At 38.1% G+C, this 18,847-nt stretch overlaps 1 protein-coding gene across 8 annotated transcripts in view; it reads right to left on the bottom strand.

Moving 5' to 3' along the window:
• Window positions 1-18,847, bottom strand: part of TFCP2 (transcription factor CP2) — a 56,988-nt gene that overhangs the window by 14,517 nt on the left and 23,624 nt on the right. For all 8 annotated transcript variants that reach the window (XM_087442397.1, XM_087442398.1, XM_014786464.2 and 5 more), the window contains 6 exons: window positions 8,929-9,080; window positions 8,063-8,139; window positions 6,631-6,736; window positions 2,475-2,581; window positions 995-1,147; window positions 48-158 (listed from right to left, as the gene is read on the bottom strand). In XM_087442397.1, coding sequence (XP_087298523.1) covers window positions 48-158; window positions 995-1,147; window positions 2,475-2,581; window positions 6,631-6,736; window positions 8,063-8,139; window positions 8,929-9,080 — 706 coding nt within the window. The remainder of the gene's footprint in view (window positions 1-47; window positions 159-994; window positions 1,148-2,474; window positions 2,582-6,630; window positions 6,737-8,062; window positions 8,140-8,928; window positions 9,081-18,847) is intronic.

The following is an 18,847-nucleotide window of genomic DNA, read 5'->3' as shown; positions in this document are numbered from 1 at the left end:
GACTAAAAAGTACTCACTGAAATTGTCACCAAAAGAAATCCTTTTACCTCTGTGAGTATAGTTGTCTCATAGGAAGGTTGATATTTCTCCTTTTCATGAGGTGTCCGTTTCTCCATTTTCTCCCTATCTGTTTTTTGCTTTCTGTCTGCACCTTTGGGCTGAAATGAAAAATATTTTGTTTTAAACTCAAGTACTGACCCTTTGACCCAACAATATTACTTATAAAAACTTCAAGAGTCACACATGAAGTGAAGATGGATGTATAATGATGTAAAAACAAGTGCATCATTGCATCTAAGTCTGAAAATAGGAAATTTAAATGTTTGATGGAGTTGAAAAAGAATAAGATCTACAGCTATTGACATGGAAAGATCTCTAAAGCACACAGTTAAGTGAAAAAAGCAAGCCTCAAAACAATTCATCAACAATTCCTATTTATGTTTCAAAGAAAATATGCATACACCTATGAACATGTGTATATAACAGCACAGAAGGGGACTAGAAGGATATATACTAAATTATGGCAGTGGTTACCTCTGGGGAGAGGCTGGGGAATCAGGGTAAGAGTGGCAAAGGGGGCTTCAGTGTCGTGCTCTGAATACTTCTGTATTAATGAATCTTTTGCAAAGAGAACACATTTATCCATGTGATAAAAATAAAGACCAAAATAAGGAATGAAAATCAAGTACAAATGTAACCAAAATGTTCAACTTTTCTTAATTTTTGTGAGCTTTTACAAGAGCTTATAACTTAGACAGGCTTTAAGAGCTTTCTATGAAAATCAATGTTTTTGCTTCTCACTCCCTTCTCCCACACCCATCCCTGTTTAAATTTCTTTACCAGACATCTCAGTAATTATTTCAGTGACTCTAGCTTAGACTGAGTCTTCACAGTTTTTGAAAAAAGACAAGGTGACCTCCTGACTTAGTGAATAATGTTAAAATCGAAAGATGAAGACAAAAATTCCAAGGACCAACACACTGCCCAGGAATACCTTGAAGACTTTGATCTGGCAGCTAGCTGAGTGTAAGTGCTCAGTATATTCCCCGTTCTCATTCTCCTTGAAGGTATCAATCTGTACTCGGAAGGGCACTCCCTTTTCTCCGCCATGTTTCCTCATAGTGAACTCTGTGCTAATACAGTGCACCTGAAAAGAACACAGCATCCGGGTTTGAGTACTGCTACATGGCCAAGCAGTCAGCAACATTTTTGACCAACTACTAACAGCAAAAACCTTTAAAAAGCATTATGAATGTCTACAAAAGAAGTTTTCCTCTCTTTTTTATCTTGAAGAATTTACACTCTAATGGAGGAAATGAGGAAAACTTAAATGCTTTACAAATGTAAACAAAATAAACGTAGAGATCTCATGCTAACAAAAGATACTGTGAGGCTCTAAATCCATTTACTGCTTCAGAGAATATAGAGTTAACATAAAAGAGAAATGATTTCTGTTTCCTGGATTTTAAAGTAGATTTTAGAAAGCAGAGGCACCAACCATGCTGGAAAATTAATAAATACAAAAGCTCACAGGCACTGGGGGGAAAAAGGTTCGCTTGGCTACTGCATAAAGTCTGAGACGTTGGTGAATCTTAGTAGTGGAACCTGGATCAACCACATACTAGTTTGGGTATGTTATTAACTTCTCTAAGCCTCAAGGACTATTCCTACGCTACAAGATTATTGTTGAAAGTCTTAAATAAAATTATGTACACATTATACAAATCATGTATAAAATCATGTTTACTCAATACAGTGACTATCTCATCAGAAGTACTCAATAAACTATTAGCTATCATTATGACAAACAGGAATTTTCAAGGAAGCTACCCAAAGGATATAACCAGATATGCAAATCAAATTTTAAGTATAAGGATGTTCAAAATAACTTTATGGATAATAGTGAAAAATTAGGACAATCTAAACGCTAAAAAATTGTTACGTTAAATTATGATACATTCAAAGAATAAAATATTGTGCAGCCACTAGCAAGCATTTTTGAGAGAAACAAATAAATAAATTGGAGAAATGAGAAAAGCAATTCAGAAACTCCTCATTGCTCTCAGACACGTGTTAAGGGGTCTGCACTTGATAGTCAGGCTGGAACCCTGTAAAGATTTTAAATTCAACATGTTTTATCCTTGAAGAAATAAATAGGGGGCCGGCCTGGTGGCACAGTGGTTAAGTTCGCGTGCTCTGCTTCGGCGGCCCGGGGTTCACAGGTTCAGATCTCAGGCGCGGACCTATGCACCTCTTGTGAAGCCATGCTGTGATGGCGTCCCATATAAAGTAGAGAAAAATGGGCACGGATGTTAGCCCAGGGCCAATCTTCCTCAGCAGAGGAGGACTGGCAACATATTTTAGCTCAGGGCTAATCTCCCTCACACACACACACACACAAAACATATAAAAAAGAAATAAAGTGGTAGTAAGAGATGTTCTTCATAACTAGAACCCCCTCTGCAATGCCTTACCTGAATAAACACCGATGTCCTCTTTGCAGGGTCCCACAGGAACTCCACTGTATTGAGTTGGGTTGGATTAGCCCTAGGATCGATTATACCCACAGACATTGGGATATCTGAGAAACAAATGGTAATCATTGAACAATTCTGAGTGCTACTGGGTTTAAATGAGAAAGCACTGATTCTTACATTATCAGTCCCTAATTACCAGGATTTTTGTGTATCCTAACCCTCTTTTTGCCAATAAAAAGGGTGTGATTATAGAGCTAAAATTGACCTAGGGACTTTCCTTTTGAGTATCTTTTTTCCACTAAAAAAAGTTTTTAAAATAAGACAATTTGAAAGCAGTTTGTTTTAATTTGCCAAAATTCCACTTAAAGATAGATTTAGTCTACACTTAGTCTAGCTCTAGTGTCATGAAAATTGTAATTTATAATCTGCTTCACTTACAGTTTTAAGATTAGTGTTCCTGCTAGCAGTACACTAAGAGGACTGCTACAGAAGGATAAAGCTGAGCATCTGAATAAAGGCAGAAAGCACTGTATCACAATAGTAGAAGTGGGAAAATTTTAATGTAAAGATTGATGCTGATTTATGAAGTCATCAAATAATCCTATTACACAGAGTGACAAATCTCATACTCAAGAAGGAAGCAAAAATGAATGGGCTTTAGTAGAACTTTGCTTTCCATTCCACATGTCATATACTCAAATATCATTTTCTGACTTCTATTATTATTCAGACTAGGGAGATAAGGCCAGGCTGATATTTATTACCATAACTGTGCTATACCTATACTACTGTTTTAGTATCAATGATTCAAACAAGAAAACATTAAGTGGATCCCACTCCACAGTGTTAGCTGTTTGAATTCATCTTAAAGTCAGTTCATCAAATGGACATCAGGATACCTATATGAGAACCAGTGTTTTCTCAGCTAAAACTAGTAGTACTTAGATTTGTTTAACAACTATATTTACCAATAGGAGATAATAATCAGTAAGAGATCAAAGACACAGATGCCAAGATTAAAAGTACATTCATGAAGAGAGACTGCATGTGTGTTTGTAAAGATCCTTCCTTTATGTCCTGTGATTTAAGAAAAACAAATTCTGGGCCGGCCCTGTGGCTTAGCAGTTAAGTGCACGCGCTCCGCTGCTGGCGGCCCGGGTTCGGATGCCGGGCGCGCACCGACGCACCGCTTCTCCGGCCATGCTGAGGCCGCGTCCCACGTACAGCAACTAGAAGGATGTGCAGCTATGACATACAACTATCTACTGTGGCTTCGGGGGAAAAAAATAAATAAAATTATTAAAAAAAAAAAGAAAGAAAAACAAATTCTATTCTGTGTAGCAAAGTAGTAGACAAAAAACCTGACCTGCAAACACAGAGACATAGATTCTAATCCCAGGTCTCTAACTTTAGGTAAAACAAACCACTAACCTGGCTCTCAGGTATTAGTAAAATAAAAGAATGTGCAGCATTTGGGGAAAAAACCTGGCCCCTTTTACATACTACTCAAAACAAAATATCACACTCTGACTAGCCAAAACAATCTTGAAAAATAACAAAGTTGGAGGTCTCATACTTTCTGATTGCAAAAGTTAAAGTTATCAAAACAGTGTGTTTAAAGATAGACTTACAGACAAATGTGTGAATAGACAGAATAGAGAACCCAGAAATAAACTCTCACATATATGATCAAATGATTTTCGACAAGGATGCCAAGAGCATTCAATGGGGAAAGAATAGTCTTTTCAACAAATAGTAACTGGATGTCCACATGCAAGGAATGAAGTTGGAGCCTTACTTTACACCATATACAAAAATTAACTAAAAAATGGATCAAAAACCTAAACGTAAGACTTAAAACTATAAAACTCTTAGAAGAAAATATACCAGGAAAAGCTTCATGACAGTGGATTCTGCCATGATTTCTTAGATGTGATACCAAAAGCACAGGAAATAAAAAAATAAATAAATTGGACTACATCAAAATTTAAAACTTCTGGGGCCAGTCCCGTGGCCTAGTGGATAAGTTCGGCACACTCTGCTTCGGTGGCCCAGAGTTTGGTTCCTGGGTGCAGACCTACACCATCTGTCAGTGGCCATGCTGTGGTGGTGACTCACATACAAAAACAGAGGAAGATTGGCACAGATGTTAGCTCAGGGCAAATCTTCCTCAGCAAAAAATAAAAATTAAAAAATTAAAAATTAAAACTTTTGTGCATCAAAAGACACTACCAATACTATCAAAAAGACAACCCACACAGAATGGGAGATGATATTGCAAATCATATATCTGATATGGGGTTAATGTCCAGAATCTAGAAAGAACTCTTACAACTCAACAACAACAACAAAAAACAAACAAACAGATTCAAAAATGGGCAAAGGACTTGAATACACCTTTCTCCAAAGAAGATATACAAATGACCAATAAGCACATGAAAAGATACCCAACATCATAGTCATTAGAGAAATGTAAATCAAAACCACAATGAGATACCACTTCACATCCATTAGGGTGGCTACTATCAAAAAAAATCAAAAATAAGTATTGGCAAGGAGGAGAGTAATTAGAACCCTTGTGCACTTCTGATGAAAATGTAAAATGTACAGCCACTGTGGAAAACAGTATGATAGTTCCTCAAAATAAAATTACTGTATGATCTAGCAATTACACTTCTGGGTATATACTCAAAAGAACTGAAAACAGAGACTCAAATAAATATTTGTACACTCACGTTCATAGCAGCATTATTCACAATAGCCAAAAGGTAGAATCAATCCAAGTGTCCACTGAGGGACACTTCATAAACAAAATGTGGTGTGTGTATCTATATAATATACATATAAAATAAATACATATATTTATATATATAAAATGGACTATATATAATGGAATAATATTCAGCCTTAAAAAGGAAGGAAATTCTGGGCCGGCCCCTGGCTTAGCAGTTAAGCGCGCACGCTCCGCTAATGGCGGCCCGGGTTAGGATCCCGGGCGCGCACCGACGCACCGCTTCTCTGGCCATGCTGAGGCCGCATCCCACATACAGCAACTACAATGATGTGCAACTGTGACATACAACTATCTACTAACTAAAAAAAAAAAAGGAGGAGGATTGGCAATAGATGTTAGCCCAGAGCCGGTCTTCCTCGGCAAAAAGAGGAGGATTAGCATGGATGTTAGCTCAGGGCTGATCTTCCTCACAAAAAAAAAAAAAGAAAAAAAAAAAAAAGGAAGGAAATTCTGACACATGCTACTACATGGATGAATCTTGAGGATTATGCTAAGTGAAATAAGCCAATCCAAAAAGACAAATACTGTATGATTTCACTTGTATGAGGTACCTAGAGTAGTCAAATTTATACAGACAAAAAGAAGAATGGTGGTTACCAGGGGCTGGGAAGAGGAGGGAATGGGGAGTTACTGTTTAATGGGAACAGAGTTTCAGTTTTGCAACATGAAAAAGGTTCTGGAGATGGATGGTGGTAATGGTGGTGACGATGATGACAACAATGTGAATGTATTTAACGCCACTGAACCATATATTTAAAAATGGTTAAGGGCCAGCCCTGTGGCTTAGCGGTTAAGTGCGCGCGCTCCGCTACTGGTGGCCCAGGTTCGGATCCCAGGCGTGCACCAACACACCGCTTCTCCGGCCATGCCCAGGCCGCATCCCAAGCAACTAGAAGGATGTGCAACTATGACATACAACTATCTCCTAGGGCTTTGGGGAAAAAGAAAGGAGGAGGATTGGCAATAGATGTTAGCTCAGAGCCGGTCTTCCTCAGCAAAAAGAGGAGGCTTGGCACGGATCTTAGCTCAGGGCTGATCTTCCTCACAAAAAAAAATAAATAAAAATGGTTAAAATGCCAAATTTTATGTTATGCATGTTTTACAACTAAATTAAAAAAACAAACAAAAAAATCACTCTGAAGTAATAGATGCAATGTTATGGAACTGAAGTGCCTACACTTCCAACTTCAATTTTATCATCATACAGGTAATTTTTTATGTTTAGTCAATAACCACTGCCAGGTTCATGCTAATTGAGCCCCTGAAGCATTCTGAATTAAGGTAAATATCAAGTAAAGAAAACCAACTCTCAGTCCATAGTTACAGGCATTTCCTGGGCAATAGATTCTCTTAACTCACCTATGTCAAGAATTCTGTCTCCAGGTCGGTTCCACCTCCAGCCCTCCAGCTGCTGATGTTCAGTGTATTGTAGCCGTCTGTCATGGAACACTACACGGAATATACTCTAAAAGAAAGCAACAAAATCAAATGATAACAAGATCCCTTAAAAATCAGTGCCAACAAAGGAAAACTAGCAGGGGTCACCCCCATGTGTTTTCTAGAATTATTATAATAATTATAATATAACATATATTATATATAATTATAATTATAAACCTATATAATATAAATTAAATATAAATATAATTATAATATTAAAATAAATTATTATAATAATTCTAAAATTATTTTTCTTAAGACCTGTTCACTCTAAAACCCATATCATGGGGGCGGGCTCGGTGGCGTAGCAGTTAAGTGCGCGCACGCCACATCAGTTCGCAGGTTCGGATCCCGGGCGCACATCGACCCACCGCTTGTCAAGCCATGCTGTGGCGGCGTCCCATATAAAGTACAGGAAGATGGGCACGGATGTTAGCCCAGGGCCAATCTTCCTCAGAAAAAGGAGGAGGATTGGCATTGGATGTTAGCTCAGGGCTAATCTTCCTCACAAAAAAAAAAAAAAAAAAAAGACTAAAAATAAAAATAAATAAATAAATAAAACCCATACCATACCAAGCTCTATTTCAGGGTAAATTTGATAATTGCTCAGACATAATCGTTATAGTTAACTGGTACCTTATTTAAAACTTGGCTTACACATCAGTCCTAATGGTAGCTAGGCATAAAGGACTCCCGTCAGAAGCATTTCTACATGCCTCTACTGTTAGTTACCAAGTAATGTCCAGCTCAGCTCTTCAGATGTATATGAAAAACTCACCAAGTCCCCTGCTTGCTAACCCACGATACAATCTGTAAACACCAAGGGGAGGTAGGGGCTGTTTCATCAACTCTCCTTTTGTTACTTTTACTTTGTGGAGGTGCCTATTAATATCCCTCTCACCACCTTTTACAGCACTGGCCAAACTCCTCTGTCCCAATTGTGCTGTGAAGTCTTAAAGTCATTAATGTCAGTCTAGACTAAGAAAACTGCTATTCATCAACAGTCACTTCTGTTGTCATTGCTTCTAGAGTAAGAATCCAAAGAGACACTGGAGCATCTCTAAAGATCTCAAGGAGATTACTTTATTCCACCCGAAAAGAACTTCACTGAGCCAGGAGACTACCCTGACATGAAGTGGTAAGCCTTCTGTTTCTGCAGCTCTGGAAAATCCATGTGAAAAGGGGGGCACACTATGACCCTAAAGAAATAACACATGAGTTTACCACTCTGCCAGCAAATTGTGGCCAGGAAGACATACCACCAAGCCCTTTATGGAGGCAAAAGAATATTATCCAAAAAGGGTCAGTAAAAAGATATGTGCAAAAGAATGATTTATTCATTTTCTTTTACCTTCACCAATTTGCCATTAATTTCTGGAAGTTCTCCAAGTTTCCTATTGTCTAGCATTCGGATTTCATAAGACTGCCCTAGAAGAAAAAGTAATTACATATTACATTCATCACAAATTAACTTTTGCAAGATTCAGAAAGAATTCAGTTGGTTGACTATACAAGAGTATAATATTATTAGTAACAACAACTAATTTCATACATATGTTTTTTTTTTTTTGAGGAAGATTGGCCGTGAGCTAACATCTGTTGCCTATCTTCCTCTTTTTCTTTTTTCTCCCTAACGCCCCAGTACATAGTTGTATGTCCTCGTTGTAGATCCTTCTAGTTCTTCTATGTGGGACGCTGCCTCAGCATGGCTTGATGAGTGGTGAGCAGGTCCATGCCCAGGATCTGAACTGGCAAACCCCAGGCCGCCGAAGCAGAATGCACAAACTTAACCACTACGCCACCAGGCTGGCCCCATACATTATATCATTTAATTGATATAATTCTCTAAGGTATTATCAATCCCATTTTAATTGAAACTTAAAGAATATAAGTAACTTGTCTAAGACCACAAAATTGGCAAATAATAGAGCTGGGTAGGGTAATACTTCTCAGACAGTAACCAATATCCAGTAATCCATGTCCAGGCAACATGGATTAGAAAGAAAGAGGGAGATGGGAACTAATAATGGGCAGATAGACAAAAGAAGCCAGTAATATATACATCAAATATGACATTAAACTCAAATCTCTGAAGTAAGGCTTTGACTGTGACAGGTCACACTAGAAAGATATACTTTTTACATGTAAGTGTACCTAATAAAATATGATGAATCCAGCAAGTCTGCAATAATACTAACAAATAAGGATGCATCTAACCTTGATTGAGATATGTCAGGGTTTCATCATGGAGTTTCACTGCTGGAGAGGTGGCAGCACAAAGCACATATTGGAAAGGTAATATTTTATTCTCATTATCAGGAGGCAAACTTGACTCTTCTTGCTTAAAAATGGGTAATGCGAGGACATCACTGAAATAAAAGAAACAAATGACTTACGTTAACATCTGACAATGGTGCAAGAGAAGACTTATGGTTGAAACAATTTAACAGCAATTTGCTTTGGGAAATCATAAACATTACTCACTTTGGTGGAGTTTCATCTGAACCATTCAGTTCAGATTACCTGCTGTGATGTCCCCCTGACCACAACAATGTGGGCAATGACAGATATTTACTGCTAAAACTACCTAAGTGTCCAAAGAGAACATTTCTAGGAATTATAAACTGGGGTTCCTAAAAGGGCTCTAAAAACTGTATGCAGAGTTCCAAAATGTCAATTTAAGACACTCAGAAACGTATCTGAGAAAAGCAGACTCAGAAAGGCACGAACTACAGTATCTTTATAACCACATCACCTGATCTAAGGACCAAAACACGAGTCAAAATTCCTAGAAGCTACATGAAAAGAACACATCAATGACAAGAATATATTTCAAGGTCAGCTTACATTCTGTGGAATACAACTAATATTGAGATATCACTACCAGCCACCTCCTCCAAGAAAAAGCTTCTATCAGTGTATCTAAACTTGCAAACCAAAGATACACATCCAATGAATTCTAGTACGTTACTCATTCCAAAGTTCTAGTGGAAGAGTACAGCAGTGCCCCCTTATCCATGGTTTCGCTTTCTGTGGTCTCAGTTACCCACGGTAAACTGCAGTCCAAAATTATTACATGGAAAATTCCAGAAATAATTCATAAGTTTTAAATTGTGCACCATTCTGAACAGCACGATGAAATCTTGCACTTTCCTGCTCCTTCCCGCCCTGGAGGTGAATCATCCTTTTGTCAAGCATAACTACACTGTATAGTTACCCACCCATTAGTCACTTAGTAGCGGTCTAGGTTATCAGATTGACTATCACGGTATCGCAGTGCTTGTGTTCAAGTAACCCTCAGTTTATTTAATAATGGCCCCAAAGCACAAGAGTAGTGATGCTGGCAATTCAGAGATGCCAAAGAGAAACTGTTGTTGTTAATCTCTTACAGTGTCTAATTTATAAATTAAACTTTATCAGAGGTATGTATGTATAGATAAAAACAGTATATATTGTGTTCAGTACTATCTGTGGTTTCAGGTATCCACTGGGAGTCTTGGAACGTATCCCCCATGGATAAGGAAGGACTACTATACTGGACTAGGTTAGAAGTCCTGGGTTTTAGTCCCTAAAACCATAGGCAAATCTTAGGCAAGCTCTCTTGAGTCATCATTCCTTCATCTATAAAATGGGAACCACATTTGCTGTCAAGAATAAATATACGACAAAATATTTTGGAAACCATAGGGGCTAAAACAGATGTAAAGGATTAGCAATAATTTTCCCTCATAAATTCTAGCCATAGATTAGTGAGGAAGAATATCCTGGGCCTTGGAGATCTACTGTCATGATCAGCATTCACCCCAGACCAAGCTTTAAAAAGATCTTAAGAGATGTACCAAATTAAAGAGTATTTCCAATTATCTCAAGACACACCACAAAATTCTCAAAATAAAATGTATTTTAATTTACTTTAAAGAATATGTATATGCACTCACTAGAACAGCTAAAATTAAAAAAAAGAATGACAACCCAAATGTTGGCAAGGATGTAGAACAATCAGAACTCTCATCCTTTGCCAGTAGGAATGTAAAATGATACAACCACTTTAGAAAAAGGGTTGGCAGTTTTCTTATGAAAGTAAATATACATCTGCCCTTTGATCCAGCAATTCCACTCATAGGTATTTATCCAAGAGAAATGAAAGTATAAGTCCACCCAAAGACATGTACATGAATGTTCACAGCATAAATTAAAAAACTGGAAAGAATCCAAATGTTCATAATTAAGACAACAGATGCACAACCTGTGGTAGATTCATACAATGGAAAACTACTTGGCAAAACAAAGAAATGCAACAACATGGATGAATCTCACAGACATGACACTGAACAAAAGAAGCTAGACGAACAGAATATATAATCTATGATTCCACTTATACAATGTTCTAAAACAGGCACAGTTAAGGAGAAGAGCAGTTTCCTGGCAGGGCAGGGATTGACTTGGAAGGTCTACAAGGGAACTTTCTAGGGAGATAAAAATGTTCTACACTATGTTAGCTGTGTGGGTTACATGGTCATAACTGTACAGCTGAAATTTGTGCATTTCAACATACATAAATTTTACCTTAAAAAAAAGAAATTATTGAGTGGAGGACGGTAAATGGTCTAAATGATAAAACAGTAGCAGCATGTTGTAATTTTTAAAGCTTGGGGATAGGTACAAAGCAGTTCTTTACACTATTCTGTTTATATATGTTTGAAATTTTCTATGACAAAAAATTTTTTTAAAATAGAAAAAATACGTATAGGCCACAAAGTACTTCCAGGCAGAAAAGAAAAGCAATAGATACATGAAATAAAATAAACAATTGAAATTTCCCCCAAAAGTTAGAGGTTAGGGATCTAGAGATTCTTGTCAATATTCCCCACATTCAAAATGAAATACACTCAAACCTTTACCTATAATTTAAAAATTATAATTACAATATAAAATAAAGAGACCAAAATCCATTTTACTATCCACAGATGAAAAGCAATTCCTGGGCCGGCCCCGTGGCTTAGCGGTTAAGTGCTCGCGCTCCGCTACTGGCGGCCTGGGTTTGGATCCCGGGCGCACACCAACGCACCGCTTCTCCGGCCATGCTGAGGCCGCGTCCCACATACAGCAACTAGAAGGATGTGCAGCCATGACATACAACTATCTACTGAGGCTTTGGGGGAAAAATAAATAAATAAAAATTATAAAAAAAAAAAAAAAAAGAAAAGCAATTCCTTATACACACTTATATCCCTCAGCAGGATACAAACACTCTCCCCAAATATTAGATTATAGGGTCATTACATTCAGGAAAAAAAAAACCATTGAGAGAAAAATGATTGCACTTGTGTGAATCTTACAGGCAACATTTTATAAATTTTTATTGGAAAACAATACAAGAAACAAATGTTCTGATCATTGGCCTAATAATCCACATAGAAATAATAAAAATCTAATGGCATGAATGCTAAAAAAAAAAAAAAAAAGAGTGGGGGAGAGAGAAAGAAAAGAAAGAAATTTCTCTTTCTGCTGATGTCTAAATAGCAAGGTTATATGTTATTAATTGAATCCAGGCAGCTGAGATGCAAACCAGTTTTTATGAAACACAAGTTTCTTTTTGCTAAAAAATATTTCAAAGGCCAGAAAAACAAAGAGTGCTTTCCTCTTCCTTAGGCCTGGAGGAGTGTGTGCTTTGCTCATATGGGTGGGGTTAAGAGTGCAAAAGGTGGGGAATCCTTCTTTCTGTCCATATTAATTTGTCAGGGGAAACATACTATTGTTCCCTTGAGATTATATGAAACTGTAGAAACACGGGGTTTTCTAGAAAAGTTCTCTGTCTCAGTGCTTCCACTTCTCAAAATCAGGAAACTACCATCTCTCCCACAGCAAATAGTATCAAAAATAAAGTAACACTCTACAAAACTTAAGAAACATGTTAGCCTTTGGGAGACTTCGTTGCCATATCATTCTCAAATACATCACATCTGATGATTCCTTGAAAGATTAGTGAAGATTACCAGGAATCAAGGCAAATCGGATTTTGCAACATAGCAACAGCTCAACCTTTACAAATGCAGGATTGTTTTTTTTCTTCTCAAATGTCAGTGCCTGGTGAGGGTAATATATGGCAACAGTTCCTAGTCTTCTCAACATAACGTGGCATTACACCTAACCCCTCATGACTAAGCAAAGGACTGTCATTTGAGGCTGGAATTCTAAAATTGATTCTAAAAGTCATCCCTAAAATTAACTCAGTACAGCCAAACCAAATACACAAAACTATATTTTCTCATCTGAGATTTTAAGTCTAAAAACCTCACATATATTTGAATTACTCATGTTCTTGCAACACTGCATTTCTTTTGCCCTGCTGTGGGAGCAAGAGTACCATTCAGTCCCATACTCCTAGAGACAGAAGCTAAAGGTCACTGGTGAATACAGCTCTGGGCCCTGCTTATAGCAAAACAATGACAAACAGATTCAGCAAGAAACAAATTTGGAGATACAGAAGTCTGCTCTTTCTCAGAGGCAAGCTGAGTATAGATTAGGAAAACCTACTCTGGCAGACTCTAAGTAGTTGCTACCAACGTATAATTTAGCATTTTACTATATTCTCTGATTGCTTCATGTATTTAATTCATTCCAATGAAACATAAGCTATTCGAAGGAATAACTTCTCTTTTATGTGCTTAGTAAATATTTGTTGGTATAATTTATATTTTTGTTTGTTTGCATTCTCCGGAATACTCAACCCTAATACACTGTGATCATTTTGGAATTCTCAACATCTCATAGTATCTCTGATTAAATATAAGGATATAGAAATCATACCTGTTAAACAGACAAATTAAGTATATGTTAAAAATGTGCACCGCTAAGTGGAAATCCACACCTGAGAGTGGAGGCATAGCAGAAAGCATCTGAGTGGAAGGAACAGAGGAACAGAAGCAGTATCAGGAGGGATCTTTCCTGTATGTAACTGGGATTCCATGAAGAGCTGCTTCATGGTCCCCTGAGGTATAAATTACTCTTCTGAGATAAGACAGCTTCCGAATGGTCTCTGTGAATTAACAGCTATTGTTTAGCCTTCTCCTTCAGGCCTACCAGCTGTTGAATGCCCTCCTCTAGTGAGAGCCTGGAACATAGAGAGGGAGAGATTTGATGAGCTCTACCTTGAGTAAGAAAGGCAAGCAGACAGGTGTCCATAGCATCTAAGGAAATTAGAAACTAACTTGAGATAATAACATATCACGAACTTCTAATTTCCCTAATTATAATCCTCATTTGGACTCCACCATGATGAAAATAAAACATTTGAAACAAAACAAGTCAATATCCCTATGTTAGTTACAGCATAAAAGAGCAAGAACTGAAGAGAGTACACCCTCCTTTGAGGTCTGCTTCAAAGGCAAAAAGTATCCAGTAAATAACTGGTCATAACATCTTAAAAAGGAGAGGAAAGTAGACTAATTTCCTTGGATTTGTGGGAAGGATAGAAGGGTAGATCAGGGAGGAGACCTGGCAAGAAGAGATGGCCCTGCAAGTTCTAATATGAAGCCAGTGAGATGCCCTGACTACCGAGTAATGGTGCAATTAGCTTACTTTCTTGGTAAGAGCCCTCTGTCACAAAGTGACAAAAGATTTGTGCTACCTGAACATCTAGTGAAAAATCTCACTCTACTAAAAAGCAGCATATATAATAAAAACTTTGCCTTGCTAATTATTCTATCACCCAGAAGGCAGAAGAAATGAGTGGAATTACTATTCTGAACCTAATTTGACCAATAAAAAGAAACTGATCAGAAAAGAGGAAGTAGTGGGAACCTCAAAAGAAAGCAACTAAGCCAGATAGGCAGGGAGAAGAACAAAGAACACAGCCAGACATAACTCCTGAAGAAGAACAAAGAACACAGCTAGACGTGACTCCTAGACTCTTAGAGAGCAGGCTTCAAACAGCGAAGAAGACAGGACCCAAGCCCATGGTCTAAGATGCTAAAAGGGAAGACAACAGGATTGAGGTTCTCAAAAATGAAATTCTGCCAATCTCACATTATCTGAGATAGAGGGAAAAAAGAGAGGAGGTACCTAAAGAGACTAGACAGAAAGCTCACCAATCAACTCAGAATTAGAAGGACATGCACAAGAAAAATATATATAAAAGGAAAGAAACTATTAAAAAAAAAGTGGCAGGGGCTGCCCGGTGGCACAGCGGTTAAGTGCATGTGCTCCGCTTCGCAGGTTCGGATCCCAGGCGGGCACCAACGCACTGCTTGTCAACCATGTTGTGGCGGCGTCCCATATAAAGTAGAGGAAGATGGGCACGGATGTTAGCCCAGGGCCAGTCTTCCTCAGCAAAAAGAGGAGGATTGGCATCGCATGTTAGCTCAGGGCTGATCTTCCTCACAAAAAAAGAAGAAGAAAAAGAAAAAAGAAAAAAAAAGTGGCACTGATACAGTAAATAAGAAGCAAGCTTGAGCTGAAGCCCACAATGTGCTGAGACTTGCAAAAAAGGTAAGGAAGGCACAGGCCCACTCTGTGATGTAAATGGCACATTACTAATTAATATAAAGCAGAGACAGAAGAAAATCTCAACTCCTGTTTCTCTTCTATCTTTTCTGTAAAGAAAAACCATCTTGAAAGTAGAAAGAGATGACCAAATATTGGAAAAGTAGATTAATGAAAAGATAAATAAGGAGACCATCAAAAACTGCCTGGGGGCCGGCCCAGTGGCATAGCGGTTAAATTCGTGCGTCCGCTTCTCACTACTTCGGATCCTGGGCACGGACCTACTCACCGCTCATCAAGCCATGCTGAGGTGGCATCCCACATAGAAGAACTAGAAGGCCCTACAACTAGGATATGCAACTATGTACTGGGGCTTTGGGGAGAAAAAAGAAGAAAAGAGGAAGATTGGCAACAGATGTTAGCTCAGGGCCAATCTTCCTCAAAAAAAGGAGCCTGGAATGAAATTAAATACCTGGATGAAATTATATAGCAGGAGAATTAAAGAATGTGCAGAAGAGATACATGAGTGACACTCTGTAAACTCAAACAATCTCATGATTCTGATAATGCCAAATATCACATTAGCTTTTTATGTCTGTAGCAGCAATTGTCAAAATGAGGAGAGAGTATATTCTCCATACCTTACACCTGAGTGACCTGACATGAAGTCCAGGCAAGACTGTAGAACAGGTTAGTAAAAGAATAATTTATGAGTCTTTAGGCAGGCCATCAAAGATCACTAGGAGCCATAACTAAACTAATTCATTTTCCTGTCTTTATGTGGTTTGACCAGGGAATGCCGTAAGCATAAATATTTCTGGATTTCAGCAATGCATAAAATAAAGTTTCTCTTGATATCTCTGTTCAAGGTGAAAAATATGAATTTTGTAAGAGTTAAATGGCTTTACAGATAACTATACAACTGTACCTAAAGAGTGCAGATAAGTCTACAAGAAGGTTTAGTGGCATGCCACAGGACCCCAGAGAAACTTGTCCTCTGCAACATTTTTTTTTAATGACTTGGATGAGGACACTGAAGAGGATGATGGTCAAATATGCAAACGACAGGAATCCGGGATGGAAAAGCAAATATCCTATATAATAAAATCAACTTTTAAAGTAATTCTAATTGGCTGGAACAGGAGGGTAAATCTAACAGGACAAGATTTAATAAGGATAAATATAAAGTCATGCACTTAGAAGTAAAATGACAACAAAATGGCCCAACATATGCAAGAAAGACTATGGTTTAAAAAAAATCCACTTCAATGAGACAAACGGTGTGGTACGGCTGCCAAAAATGCTGACATCAGGTTTCATTAAAAACAGACATTGTTTTTAATGAACTAATGTCTGTTTTTAATGAAACAGTCTGATGAGGGAAATGACATTCTTCTCTATGCAAATCAGACTACATTTGAGTACAGTACTGTGCTTAGTTTTGAGCGTAGAACTTTAAAAAGCGGACTTTAAAAATCTAAGGAAAGAGGGCCAGCCTGGTGGCGCAGTGGTTACGTTCACGTGCTCCGTTGCAGTGGCCCAGGGTTCGCAGGTTTGGATCCCGGGGGTGCACCGACGCACCGCTGGTCAAGCCATGCTGTGGCGGCATCCCATATAAAGTAGAGGAAGATGGGCACAGATGTTAGCCCAGGGCCAGTCTTTCTCAGAAAAAAGAGGAGGATTGGCAATAGATGTTAGCTCAGGGCTGATGTTCCTTACCACATGCATACACAAAAAAAAATCTAAAGAAAGAGATAAGAATAAGTGAGGGAAGCTAACATCATGTCATGTGAAGAGTAAGTGAAGGAAGTGAGGATGTTTGTCTGAAACAAAGAAGTCTTATTTAGTCTACTCTATAAAGAGATTCAATTAATCAGTTCGGGGTAGAACAGGTTGGCATCTTTAAAATGTCCTCCAAATCAATTCTATGATTTTATTACTCTAAAAGCACTAAATGCTTTGAGCCTTTTTGGTTTTAGAAGCTGCCTTGGGATAGGATCCCATGTATCATTAGAAAATACTAATAGGTGTATAGTGCCCTCTAGTAGACAGGAAATATCACTAGCTCACTGCTGTTGTAGTCCAAAACATATTCTTCGATAGCATTTGCTATAGAAGGCAGCAGCCAAATGATAACTATAAAAGCCTGTAGACTGGCTAGACCAACTGGCTTATAAACCTGTCTATATATTTTTTTTTAATTTTATTTCTACCTTCGTGTATTTGCCATGACAAAACAAGGACTAGACATATCATAACAAAGGCACAGATAACATCTAGGCATCCTAACCCTTCTATATACCAAATCCAGAAGACTCATCAGTGTAGTTTTTTCTAACACAGACAATCCCTAAAAATGATAGTCTCAATTAAAGTCAAGACATGAAAAAGTTTTCAGTTCTTGGAGTCTACATCTTATCCACTTGACCAAAGATGATTCTAATGAACTACGCTCTCAGAATACACTCTTCTAAACTATGTACGAACTGGCTAGTAAGTGGAATACAAGTTTCCTGAGGTATTGATAACTCAATTTTTAAAAAGAAAACTTCATTCATTCATTCAAATATTAATTGAGTACCTACTAGTGTCAGACTATTCTAAGTACCAAACCCACATATCAATTTTTAAAGATAAAATAATTTTCTTTTCCTTCTTTCCTCTTTTTTTTTCTTTCCTTTGGTCTTGCATGTTTCATCAGTAGTCAATAAATGGTATATCTTTTTAGTTCCTACTAATGTTTTTAACCTAAAGTTTCATTATGACATCATCTATTCCCCATTCTGTGCTCATTCCTCCCTAACCAACTTATACTTTTTTTTTTTTTAAAGATTTTTTTTATTTATTTTTTCCCCCCAAAGCCCCAGTAGATAGTTGCATGTCACAGCTGCACATCCTTCCAGCTGCTGTATGTGGGATGTGGCCTCAGCATGGCCAGAGAAGCGGTGCGTCGGTGCGCGCCCGGGATCCGAACCCGGGCCGCCAGCAGCGGAGTGCGCGCACTCAACCACTAAGCCACAGGGCCGGCCCGAACTTATACTTTACTAAGTTCTTTTTCATTTATGTCTAAGTTATAGCTAAATAGTTGCTAGACAGTTCCTACCTAACTGTAACAGGGCAAATGCCAAAACAGAGCTTGGGAAAAAAAATGAAAATTAATAAAATCTTGATAACCCAAATGTAACCTTAAGCTTTATATACCAGAAAAATTGCATGAGATGTCATAACTAGGTTGCTAAATATCCCTTTCGTAGATAATCTCCAAAGATGGCCTCTAATGATCCACGTCTCTTGGTATTCACACTCTTATGTGGCCCTCCTTCCACCTTGGATCTGGGCTGGTAATTTGCTTTAACAAAGACAATGCGGAGGAAATAGCGGTGTGCCAGTTCTGGCCTAGGGACTAATCTTTAAGAAGGATTGTTAGCTTTCACTTTTGTGTTGGGGAAACCTGAACTGCCAGGTAAAATGTCTGGCTACGCTGCTGGAGAGACCAGATGGAGTGGCTACATCATATATAGGGAGAGGCCCTGAGGTTACATAGAAAGAGAGACAGAGAGAGAGAGAGATCCAGCCATCCCAGTGTCCCTGCAGAGCCCAACATTAGACACATGAGTGAGCCATCCTGGACGTTCCAGCCCAGGGCCCCAGA

This window comes from Ceratotherium simum, chromosome 17 (genome assembly GCF_057802395.1).
Source record: "Ceratotherium simum simum isolate JZ-2026a chromosome 17, ASM5780239v1, whole genome shotgun sequence".
NCBI lineage: Eukaryota > Metazoa > Chordata > Mammalia > Perissodactyla > Rhinocerotidae > Ceratotherium > Ceratotherium simum.
Note: the sequence above shows the minus strand (reverse complement) of the source record. Positions and strands in the feature narration are given on the sequence as shown.